The 12266-nt window shown below is 41.0% G+C and overlaps 1 protein-coding gene across 2 annotated transcripts in view; it reads right to left on the bottom strand.

Annotated features, from left to right (window-relative positions):
- Nucleotides 1-7924: 7924 nt before the first annotated feature.
- EMP3 (epithelial membrane protein 3 (MAM blood group)) overlaps nt 7925-12266 on the bottom strand; it is a 67540-nt gene continuing 63198 nt past the window's right edge. For both annotated transcript variants that reach the window (XM_077457428.1, XM_077457427.1), the window contains exons 4-5: nt 11607-11747; nt 7925-11105 (exon numbers count right to left, since the gene is read on the bottom strand). In XM_077457428.1, the coding sequence (XP_077313554.1) occupies nt 10936-11105; nt 11607-11747 (311 nt within the window). In that variant the 3' untranslated portion in view covers nt 7925-10935. The remainder of the gene's footprint in view (nt 11106-11606; nt 11748-12266) is intronic.

The following is a 12266-nucleotide window of genomic DNA, read 5'->3' as shown; positions in this document are numbered from 1 at the left end:
TTACATTACAGGAGAGGAAGTGATGTCACCGGGGATTTCCATTCGTCGGGAGCGATCGCGAGGGGGTGGCCATGAATGAATGGCCGTCCCCTCGTCCGGGATCGCTCCCGAACGAAAACCGACCGCCGCAGGCACCGGGCGGGGGCCCGATAGGGCCCCCGACCCGCGGGAGGCAAAACACGTACATCTACGTGCTTATGCCTGCCCGTGCCATTCTGATGACGTAGATCGGCGTTAGGCGGTCGGCAAGTGGTTAATGTAGTACTCAAGTCTCCAGGAAGTCTCCTGGCAAAGTCTCACCGTAAGTCGCATTACTTTCAGGTCGAGGCAGTGTGAACCAAGCCTCAAAGTTCACTTACATAAGTATTTGATGCACAGTGAGCAAAAATGTAATCCAGATCCTTTGTGAAGTCACACTATTACCAAAGAAAACAGAATGCAGAAACATTTGTTTACTTTTCCGTAAATGTTTTCAAAGCCTAGGAACTGATTGTTTCGACCCCTGAGTTTTGTACTGGATGTCAGCAAACAGCCAGCGATTCCAACCTGCACCTCCTGCCTGAACCCGTAGGAACTGACTGGGTGGCATTTTCAAATGGCACTAGGATGAATAGAAGCTAGAAAATGAACTGCCCTAAATTTAACCCTACCAAATATACCCTCTAAATAAATAAAATGAAAAAAGTATATATTTTTCAGCTAATTAAGCAATCCCAATACGATATCCTCCCACATGTGTAATGGTGATTGTGAATTCAGCTATGATATCAACAATCTAACAGCAAGAATTGAATTAAAATATTGGCTTTTAAACAGTGACTCCTTTAAAAAAAATGCAGCTTGAAGGCAATCATTTAGGACAAGAATTAATAGCTCTAGCTCAACTTTTAAGCAAGCTTTATATGGATTACAGTGCGGCAAAATTGAGATATATTCAAAACTCAAGAATATAAAACAAAGACCTCATTCAAATACAGTGAAAGTTATGCTGTGGGGGTGGGTAATGTTGCAACAAAAAGGACAGAGCAGTGATAATTTTGCACCCACATACATACAAAAAAATGCCTTGATCCATGCTGACGTATTGCGTCTTTTGCCAAAATAACCCACATTTTAATAAAGCATCAAAATTAGGTGGGCGACTTGTCAGCCTGATAAGTCGTGCTCCATTCAGTGCAATGGAACCGCTCTAATAGGAGCGACTCTAGTCACTCCGACTTAGAAAAAGGTTCCTGTACTACTTAGGGGTGACTTTGGAATGGCTTGCATTGACTTCTATACAGAAGTTGTTTTGCAAGCCAATCTAAAGTCATGCTGTACAGGGTGGCTTCAGAGTTGGGCAACCTTGAAGCCGCCACTAACAGTAGCATATATATAGTGTATAGCAGTTTACAGCGTCTGCTACATTGTAGTGGCCCCCATGGGACATTTGTATTCCCAGAATCCTTGAAGCCACTTGTAACTGTCCCTTTTCATGTCCCAGCACCTTGATGTTTGCTGCATTTTAAATTTTTATACTTATTCTCATACAGTCTTATTTAGGGAAGGGTTCCTAATTCTTATGTACAATATCCCACAGCGGCCAATTCGAATTTATGGATTTGAAGTAAGTTAATCAATATACGATGGATACTTCTGAATGTCACTATGGCAATCACCCTTGAATCTGATATCCACCTAGAGTTCAGAGGTCTGATTTGGTTTTTCATGTCTGTAAAGGGTAAAACCAAATATGATTTTGCAGTCGCAAACAGTGGATTTTCCAGAGATCTTGAATTAAATGATCACTTTCTAAATGTGTACAGAGCATCAGAATGGGGAAGAAAGGGGATTTAAGTGACTTTGAACGTGGCATGGTTGATGGTGTTAGATGGGCTGGTCTGAGTATTTCAAAAACTGTTGATCTACTGGGATTTTCACACACAACCGGAATGGCCCGAAAAAGAGAAAATATCCAGTGAGCGGTATTTGTGTGGATATCCAGTGAGCGCATTTGTGTGGATTAACCTCCCTAGCGGTAATCCCGAGTCTGGCTCGGGTTGGGAATTTCATTACAATAGCGGTAACCCCGAGCCAGACTCGGGCTTGCACCGCTCGATGCAGGGGAGGACACAGGGATCGTTACTTACCTAGTCCCCTGGGTCCAGCGATGTCCGCCGCGCTGTGTGATCGAGTTGTCCTCCGCTCGATTCACAGTGCCGAATGCCGCCGAACTCCGTTCCCTGCGGCGTTACGGCGTACGGGAGCGGAGAACGGCGGCAAATTCAAAAAAGTAAAAGTACACAAAACACACACAGCACTGTAATCTTACAGATTACAGTGCTGTAGTAAAAAATACACACCCCCTTTGTCCCTAGTGGTTTGTGCAATGCCCTGCATGCACTTTTATATTATAAATACAGTTTTTTACTGCTTGGAATTTGGAGATTGTCCATAGCAACCAAAACATGTCCCTTTTTCAGTTTTTTTTGGATTTGATTACATTATTGAATAATTTTTATTATTCTTTATTATATTATAAACTTTATCATACCCGGGATGTCCGCTAGACTCTGGTTTGAAGAGATTTCAGAGCGTTATTCCTAAGAATTACAGGACAACAAAATAAAAGCCAGATTTCCGTGCAAAATAATTGTACCGCTTTCAGCACCTTATTCCAGACTGAATCATACCGCCAGGGAGGTTAAAATGCCTTGTTGATGTCAGAGGAGAATAGGCAGGTTTGAGGTGATAGAAAGGCAACAGTACCTCAAATAACCACGTGTTACAACCAAGGTATGCAGAATACCATCTCCAAACACACACCCCATATTGAAGCAGATGGGCTACAGCAACAGAAGACAACATCAGGTGCCACCCCTGTCATCTAAGGCTACCATTCGTACAGGCTCGCCAAAATTGGACAATAGAAGATTGGAAAAATGTTACCTGGTCTGATAAGTCTTGATTTCAGCTGCAACATTCAGATGGTAGGTTCAGAATTTGGCGTAAACAACATGAAAGCATGGATCCATCCTGTCTTGTATCAATGATTCAGGCTGGTGGTGTAATGGTGTGGGTGATATTTTCTTGACACACTTTGGGCCCCTTAGTACCAACTGAGCATCATTAAAATGACTTGGCCTACCTGAGTATTGTTGCTTACCATGTCCATCACTTTATAACTACATTGCACCCATCTTCTGATGACTACTTCCAGCAGGATAATGCACCATGTCACAAAGCTCAAATCATCATGCACTTGACAAATCTGCAGCAACTGTGTGATGCTATCATGTCAATATGGACCAAAATCTCTGAGGAATGTTTCCAACACCTTGTTAAATCTATTCCACAAAGAATTAAGGTAGTTGTGAAGGCAAAAGGGGGTCCAACCTGGTACTAGCAAGGTGTGCCTAATAAAGTGGCCGGTGAGTGTATATTCTTTCTGCATCTAAGAAGGTGGGAGGCCCAATCAAACCCGTGTCCTGTATATTCTTTTTGAGGCTTTATGAGCTCAAAACATCATAATAGGTCTCACCCAAGGATATTAATTATTGTAGCACTTTTTGCTTCAGAAAGTCTCATACTGATGGACAGAACTGGATTATTATTGCAGTACTTGCTGTGTAATTCATCTTCTTTTACATTGTTTTTATTATAGGAAGATGATATATAAGCTGGAATTCCATTTTAACCATTCCAACATCTAACGCTAATCATACACATATGACTTTCTCTTGTTCAGTCGATGGCCTGAAGGAGAGAAATCTAAAGACCCATACACACGATTGGACTTTTCGACAACAACGGTCCGATGGACCTGCTTTATCGGACAAGTTGACTGTTTGTATGCTTCAGCAGACAATTGTTGTTGGTTTTTCAATGGACAAATGTTCACTGTGCATGCTCTCAAACTTTTCAACAACAAATGTCCGATGTTATATGTCTGATGGAGGATAATCGGACTAAAGTACAAAGTAAAAACACGCATGCTCAGAACCAATGCCACACTATCAGCCAACAATAGCAGAAGTTGCCCAAAGGGTGGCGGTAAAGAGTTGAAAAATCATGTGATTTGGTGAAAATTGGCTGAAAATGTTTATTTTGGCATCATCACTGTACCTATATACCGGCCCCCTATAATGAGGGTCCACCTAGTTCCAGTAAGCGGCAGCGTGTTTACACGTGGTGGAGGTGGTTCACAACATTTTTTTCTTCTGTGGAAATTTGGGTGTCACATCGGTGCTAAGAAATCATGGGACTTTTATGGACTATTATTTAATTATTATAGTCCTTTGCATTATTCATACATGGATATTATTTACTTATATCTGGATATTATTTACTTCACTTCACTTCATTCGTTATTGATTTATATTTATTGAGCTTATGTCATGCACTTTTAGCTATACACCTTACGGTTTCATTATTGCGTGTTGCTTTTTCCATTAGGTACTTATATTTAATCTTATTAATTTCATCATCATATATATTTATTTCTTCACTTTTTATGTATTTATTTATTTATTTGGCACTTTAATATCACTATTTGCACTTTATTGAGTTTTTGAGTGTTGTCACTGGTTAGCACAACTCCTTTTTTGTCTAATATTTTGTTGGTGTTGTATAACATTTTGAGCCGCAGCTTGTTATTTTAAAGATAGCGCAGTATTTTCTTTTTACTAAACTGATAAGAGGCATGGAGGAGCTCAGCTATGAGGAAAGATTAGAGGAACTGAATTTATTCTCTCTTGATGAGAGGAGATTAAGGGGGATATGATCAACATGTACAAATATATAAGGGGTCCATATAGTGAACTTGGTGTCGAGCTATTCACTTTACAGTCAACAAAGAGGACAAGGGGGCACTCTTTACGTCTAGAGGAAAAGAGATTTCATCTCCAAATACGGAAAGGTTTCTTTACAGTAAGAGCTGTGAAAATGTGGAATAGACTCCCGGCAGAGGTGGTTCTGGCCAGCTCAGTAGATTGTTTTAAGAAAGGCCTGGATTATTTCCTAAATTTACATAATATAACTGGTTATTAACATTTATAGGTAAAGTTGATCCGGGGAAAATCCGATTGCCTCTCGGGGGATCTTTTTTCCCCTGCTGTAGCAAATTGGATCATGCTCTGCTGGGGTTTTTCACCTTCCTCTGGATCAACTGTGGGTATGGGATTGTATGATATTATTATTATTATTTTCTTTTTTGTGGTTGGACTGGATGGACTTGTGTATTTTTTTCAACCTGACTAACTATGTAACTATGTATGACACAGCAGTGCCTGCTCACAGGACATTATGAATACATGTCTGAGAATTAAATGAGGTAAATGTGTGGGGATCTTCACAAAGTTTTCAAACTTCAAGAGCATTCAGGAGTAGCCTAGAAATAATTAAAATTCAATGTGGAAGTTAATAGATTGATTTACATTTTGGCCATAGGACCGCCATTCATGTCTAAATCTATGCAGAGAAGCATATTATGAACACAAATGGCTCGGGCCTATGAAAAAGTAGTGATGAGATAGGGTTATCCAGCTTGTTTGATCTCCACTCCCCCCACAAATATGGCCCAGAGATTTTTCACTGCACAGCCAGGTGACCTGTTCTTTTTCTACAGCAGTTAAAATATACCCAAAAGCAAAACTTTTTTTGTTCTGAATAGAGTGGAGAGAGATTAAAAAACCTACCATGTTTTTATTGCTGTCTGTGCCCCTGATTAGGGAGATTAACCCTCTCTATAAGTCCTGTTTACCGTTATTTTATTTATTACAGGTAATTGCTTATATAGCGCTGACCATTTACTCAGCACTTTACATATATATCATTGAAAGTGAGAGTGAAAGAAATCTTTAAGAACACTAAAACAGGAGAAATCTTCCATTGAAGACACTAGTTCTGGTGACCACTAGGTCACTTAAACACTGGCAGACCGATCGTGTCCACCTGTCAATTTTACAGGAGGACCTGATTGGACCATCCATTGCTCTCTATGGAGCAGCGAATATCAACGGACATGCGTTTACCCCCATCGACTTCCAGTCTGATCCTGTCTGCTAAAAACAGATGGATGGGGATCCTTTCCCCTTCCGTCTGGTGGATCAGATGACAGTAGAATGGAAATGGACAGGCGGTCCGTTTCCATCCGATCGCCCCAGAGAGAACTGTGGGCTGTGTCTATGTCTGCTTTGCATCAGAGGAGCAGACATGGACCTGTCGTCCGCCTGCATCAGAGGAGCGGACATGGACCTGTCGTCCGCCTGCATCAGAGGAGCGGGCACGGATCTGTCATCCACCTGCATCAGAGGAGCGGGCACAGACCTGTCATCCACCTGCATCAGAGGAGCGGGCACAGACCTGTCACCCGCCTGCATCAGAGGAGCGGGCACGGATCTGTCATCCACCTGCATCAGAGGAGCGGGCACAGACCTGTTATCCACCTGCATCAGAGGAGCGGGCACAGACCTGTCACCCGCCTGCATCAGAGGAGCGGGCACGGACCTGTCATCTGCCTGCATGAGAGGAGCGGCAAGGACCTGTCATCCACCTGCATCAGAGGAGTGGACACGGACCTGTCATCTGCCTGCATCAGAGGAGCGGACACGGACCTGTCATCCACCTGCATCAGAGGAGCGGGCACGGACCTGTCATCCGCCTGCATCAGAGGAGCGGGCACGTACCTGTCATCAGCCTGAATCAGAGGAGCGGGCATGGATCTGTCATCCACCTGCATCAGAGGAGCGGGCACGTACCTGTCATCCACCTGCATCAGAGGAGCAGGCATGGACCTGTTATCTGCCTGCATAAGAGGAGCGGACATGGACCTGTCTTCTGCCTGCATCAGAGGAGCGGGCACAGACCTGTCACCCACCTTTATCAAAGGAGCGGGCACGTACCTGTCATCCGCCTGCATCAGAGGAGCGGGTACGGATCTGTCATCCACCTGCATCAGAGGAGTGGGCACGTACCTGTCATCCGCCTGCATCAGAGGAGTGGACACGGACCAGTTATCCACCTGCATCAGAGGAGCGGACACGGACCTATCATCCACCTGCATCAGAGGAGCGGACACGGACCTGTCATCCACCTGCATCAGAGGAGCGGACACGGACCTGTCATCCACCTGCATCAGAGGAGCGGACACGGACCTGTCATCCACCTGCATCAGAGGAGCGGGCACGGACCTGTCATCCGCCTGCATCAGAGGAGCGGACACGGACCTATCATCCACCTGCATCAGAGGAGCGGACACGGACCTGTCATCCACCTGCATCAGAGGAGCGGGCACGGACCTGTCATCCGCCTGCATCAGAGGAGCGGGCACGGACCTGTCATCTGCCTGCATCAGAGGAGCGGCAAGGACCAGTCATCCACCTGCATCAGAGGAGTGGACACTGACCTGTCATCCGCCTGCTCAGCGGAGATCAGCGAGAGATCCCCCGGTGAGCAGGCAGATCCTTTTGGCAGACCCCACCAGTAGGAAAGGGACCCTAGGGATTCCCTCACTTTGGAAAGTTTGGCTTTGGGACTGGAAGTGAAGGGAAATATCAGTAAGCTGCCGCAACAACAGCACATATTTTTGCACACATAGGGAGAGATTTACTAAAACTGGAGCACTTAAAATCTGGTGCAGCTGTGCATGGTAGCCAATCAGCTTGTTTAATTAAGGTTTGACAATAAAACTTCAAAGCTGATTGGTTTCTATGCTAAGCTGCACCATGTTTTGCACACTCCAGTTTTAGTAAATATCCCCTATAATCTCTCTATTTTTACAAGCGCATTCCCTGTGGAGACATGTACATACATCATACCTGGTTGACCCAGGGTACTGCCTACCCCACTAATATTTCTGTTGTACATGGGATTGCACGAAGAATCTCACCTGCTGCCTATTGTATTCTGACAGCCGACACAAGTCATATTCAGGCACTTACACATGTTGCATTTATTATACATTTATTTTTTTCTTATGAATATATAACTGCATTAAAATGTGCTTTTACATCTGCTTGGAGTTCAGCTTTTATTTGGCTCAAATAAGAAGAGGACTAGGGATTTCTTTTATATTACATTAGGATCGGCGCTGCTACATAAACATTATCTTTCCACTGAGCACATTACCTTCGTTCAGGTAATGAAAACACTACGCCAATACACAAATATGAGTTTTAGAAATATGACGCACCAACGTTTTTTTTAGTCATAGCCTGCCGCTGCAGAACAATGGAAGTAACTTGATGAGCAGCAGAAGAATATGTAGTGTTTGCATTTTTTTTTTTTTTTACAGTAAAAAAATATCTTAAACTATATATAAACTAGGAAAATAAAATGTTTGTTTTACCTAAATCAACCAAGCAGGTTCTTCTCTTCATTTTCCAAATTGCATTTGGAAAATGACACCAAATACCAGACTGTTTACTCTTTAGAACATGAGCCCCACATTGTGAATAAAATACACATACATACAAGCAAATCTTGTGAGATGTACTGCAAATTTAAAAATGTGGATAGGCTATGGGCATTCTAATTTTTACATATGATTAATGTACAGTATATTTAAAGACAATTTTATTTTGGATTGAGTAGGGCCATCTGTATCTCATTAGGGAGACTTTCCTTCACTTCCTGTTCTGTAGACTCAACAGGAAGTGAGAAGATATATTTTCAATGTGATGAGAATTCCCTCTATTGCCCTGTACCTACGGTCAGACTTTCCGAGGACAAAATCCATCGGATTTTTTCTGACGGATTTTGGCCCAAACTTGTCTAGCATACACACGGTCGCATAAAGTTGTCGGAAAATCCAATCATTTTGAGCGCTGTGACATAGAACATGTACGACGGGACTATAAAGAGGGCAGTAGCCAATAGCTTTCTTCTCGTAATTGATTCTGAGCATGCGTGGCACTTTGTCTGTTGGAATTGTCTACACACGATCAGAATTTAAACAATCGGAAAATTTGAGATCCAGCTCTCAAACTTTGCGTGTCGGAAATTCCGATGGAAAAAGTCCGATGGAGCCCGCACACAATCGGATTTTCCGACAACACGATCCGATTGCACATTTTCCGTCGGAAAGTCCGACCGTGTGTACAGGGAATTAGACAGCTGTCATGGGAATAAGTGTACACATTGGAAGATTTCCCCTCTGTTTCTGTTCAGGTGGTAACTCCTAATTTTTGTATTTACCCTCACTTTTTGCCCCAGGTACACAGGTAATCAGGGCAATTTGAATCACCCTAGCAGGGGTAGAGACATCAATAAAAACCTGACAGTGGTTTTAAGTTTTAACCCCAACCAGTGTTAATTTCGCCCACGAAAATATTTTCGTTGATGAAATTAACTCCATTTTAGTCTGCTAAAATTTTGACTAAAACTAAAACAATTCAGATGACTAAAATACGACAAAAACTAAAACGGAATTTTAGTTAGACTATGAATAAAACTAAATTTAAATTTGTTGCCAAAATTACACTGGTTATATAATCACAATGGATAAATATGTGTCTGTGCTGCATGTTCAAACCTTAATATCATAAATAATAATAATATGTTATTAGATTTTTACTCCAGGAGTATATAATGAGTTTGGAAATTCTAGAGAAATGCTTAAATCCTTTAACTAAACTCATTTGATTTTAGTCAACTAAAATGTAGGAGATTTTAGTTGACTAAAATGTACTGGAGATTTTAGTAGACTAAAATATGACTAAAACTAAATTTAAATCTGACATCAAAATTAACACTGCTAACTACTCAATCCAAAACTAAAAAAAAATGTCTTTCCTTTAGTTTTATTTTAACAATAAGTAAACTTTAAAACAATCCTCCACCAACCTCTTTCAGACACTATGGAGTAATTAATTATTAAAGCTTACAACCAAAAACTCTATCGCTATAAGTTCATCTTGCCAACTCCCCCCCCTTCTTCCCCAGCAGTGTGCAAGCTTTCTAGTGTCCAATGTAAACACAGAGCAGGTTCACAGGAAGAGAGGACCTGTAAAATTTGAGGATGAGTTGCTCCACAGACCATGCAGCTATAGAGGTCAGTGATGGCGTGTTTAAATTTGTTTACTGTTTTCCTGGATTATGTAAATATCCAAATGTCCATAGCCTGGATAAAGTTCTACTCCAAATAGTATAGCACAAAAATTGCAATGCCTTCCAATTAAAAAAGGTACCAAAATACATTTAAAATCCTTTAAATTATTAGTGACTCTGTCAACTTTTTTTCCTTCAAAACCGTATTTTCTAACATGATATTAAAACATATTAGATGACTGCAAATTTGACACTGGGTATACACAACATATAAAAAAAATAAAAAATAAAAGTATTCTCATTATTAAAGCAAAGTGGGAGTGTGTATATCCATTTTTAGACTTAAAGAAGCAAAACTAAAATATTTTGAATATAAAATAATACTTATATGTTCACTTATGTGTAAATGTACTTAATCTGATAGTATTAACAATATTCAGATTTACAATAGCTCAGTTTGAGAACAAGCATTTCATTTTATACTTCTTTCTGCTGTTTTTGACCTACATTAAAAAAAGCAAAAACACTGTTTTATATGGCTTCATGGGGCTGTTCCCTGAGGGTATGCAGAAGCAGAAACATATATTGCTCTGCATACAATAGCAATGAATATATGATCTAATAAGATGGGTTTTCTTCATGTGGAATGTTGATGAAATCCATTCTGAATCCAGCCGTACATAAACTATAACAATTTTGCAGTATCCAGAACCACAGCAGTCCATGGAATGGAGATTGATAAGGATGGCAAAGGTGCCTTTAATTATTATGATGTCGATGTTTAAAATTTGGTGGATCTCAAGTTTCCAAAGCAGGCTGATCCAGATGAACCCCAGAGGCAGTATTCCATCCCACACAGTCTGGGCAAAGATCTCCTGATATGTGGAATAAGAAGATGTTTTCCTGGTGTTACTTCCGCTTTCGCAGATGGATGTACATGATTCCACTCACTAAACTGAGAGGAAAGGCCACCCAGGCCAGCACAAAGCAGTGACCAAAATGTCCTCCTTCAGGCTTGTCTTGATGAAACTCCTTCACATGGCTTGCGTAGATCACTGCTCCAGAGAACACAGCAAGACCTGTACAAAGGGTTGGATTGATTACTTATATTTTGATCATATAACAAAACACAAACAAGTTGGAAAACAAGTCTGACCCCTAAAACCAGGAGCCATCTGGGAGCCCTCCTAATGCCGAATCTGTATGAAAAACCCCCTTCCTTGCTGTTTACTTACCTTAATTCATCTGTGGCCTCCTCCTTTGTTTACTGCCTATTGGACAAAAATGACTGAGTCCCTAGTGGCACCAATGGGGTCATGCGCAGAGACTGGCGATCTTGCAGAAGAGATTTTTGTCCACCAGGCTGAAAACACTGAAAGAGTTTAAAGCTCTGGAACCAAGTAATTAGCTAGGGTTATGGTTAGCAGTTTTAGCTGGGGGGTATATTTAGCAAATACAGTTGTATAGCTACAAACTACCTTTAATTGCCTTATGTAGTACACTAAAATAATCATAATTATCAGTATAAACTACGAGGGGAGTATAATAAGCATGATACCAATGTCACTTAAATGTCTTACTTGCAAGTATCTGGAAGACACCTGTGGCATAAAAGAGTCCACCTTTATCCATGGTGTAAAGCTGACACATGAATAACATGAAGGAGAAGCTGGAGAAAAGGACCGAGAGGACCATCAGAGCTTGAACAGCATGGAACCATTCTGAAGAAGACAAGACAAAGGTTAAATATGCAGTTTGTTTATGGATATCATGATTAATGTTCTGTTCAGTAGCAGGTTGACTATGAAGGTAATCTAACTTAACGTTAACCGAAGATGGCCTAGGACATTTCTAAAATACTAGCCACCCTGTGGTAACCGCCATTACCTCCACCAGCCTTTTTATGCATGTGTCCCTGTGGAACCCTTGGATCCTTGGCCCAGACTGCATAAAAGACCTCAAATTCTGACCATGCTGACTGCAAAATCATTAAACTTTAGTGAGCAGAAGAGGCTCTGGCGTTTGACTGTTGAATTTTTTATATATATATATATATATATATATATATATATATATATATATATATATATATATATATATATATATATATATATATATATATTTTTTTTTTTTGTTTTTTGTTTTTTGTTTTGTTTTATCCAGCTGTATTTATTCAGTTCAGCTTATAACATCAAAGTGAATGATATAACCCCAACATGTCAGAAATACTTTTAAAAAAA

Source organism: Lithobates pipiens, unplaced genomic scaffold, assembly GCF_037356315.1.
Source record: "Lithobates pipiens isolate NorthernLeopardFrog02 unplaced genomic scaffold, aLitPip1_a1.2 Scaffold_27, whole genome shotgun sequence".
Classification (NCBI taxonomy): Eukaryota; Metazoa; Chordata; class Amphibia; order Anura; family Ranidae; genus Lithobates; species Lithobates pipiens.
This window is presented reverse-complemented; position numbering and strand designations above follow the sequence as displayed.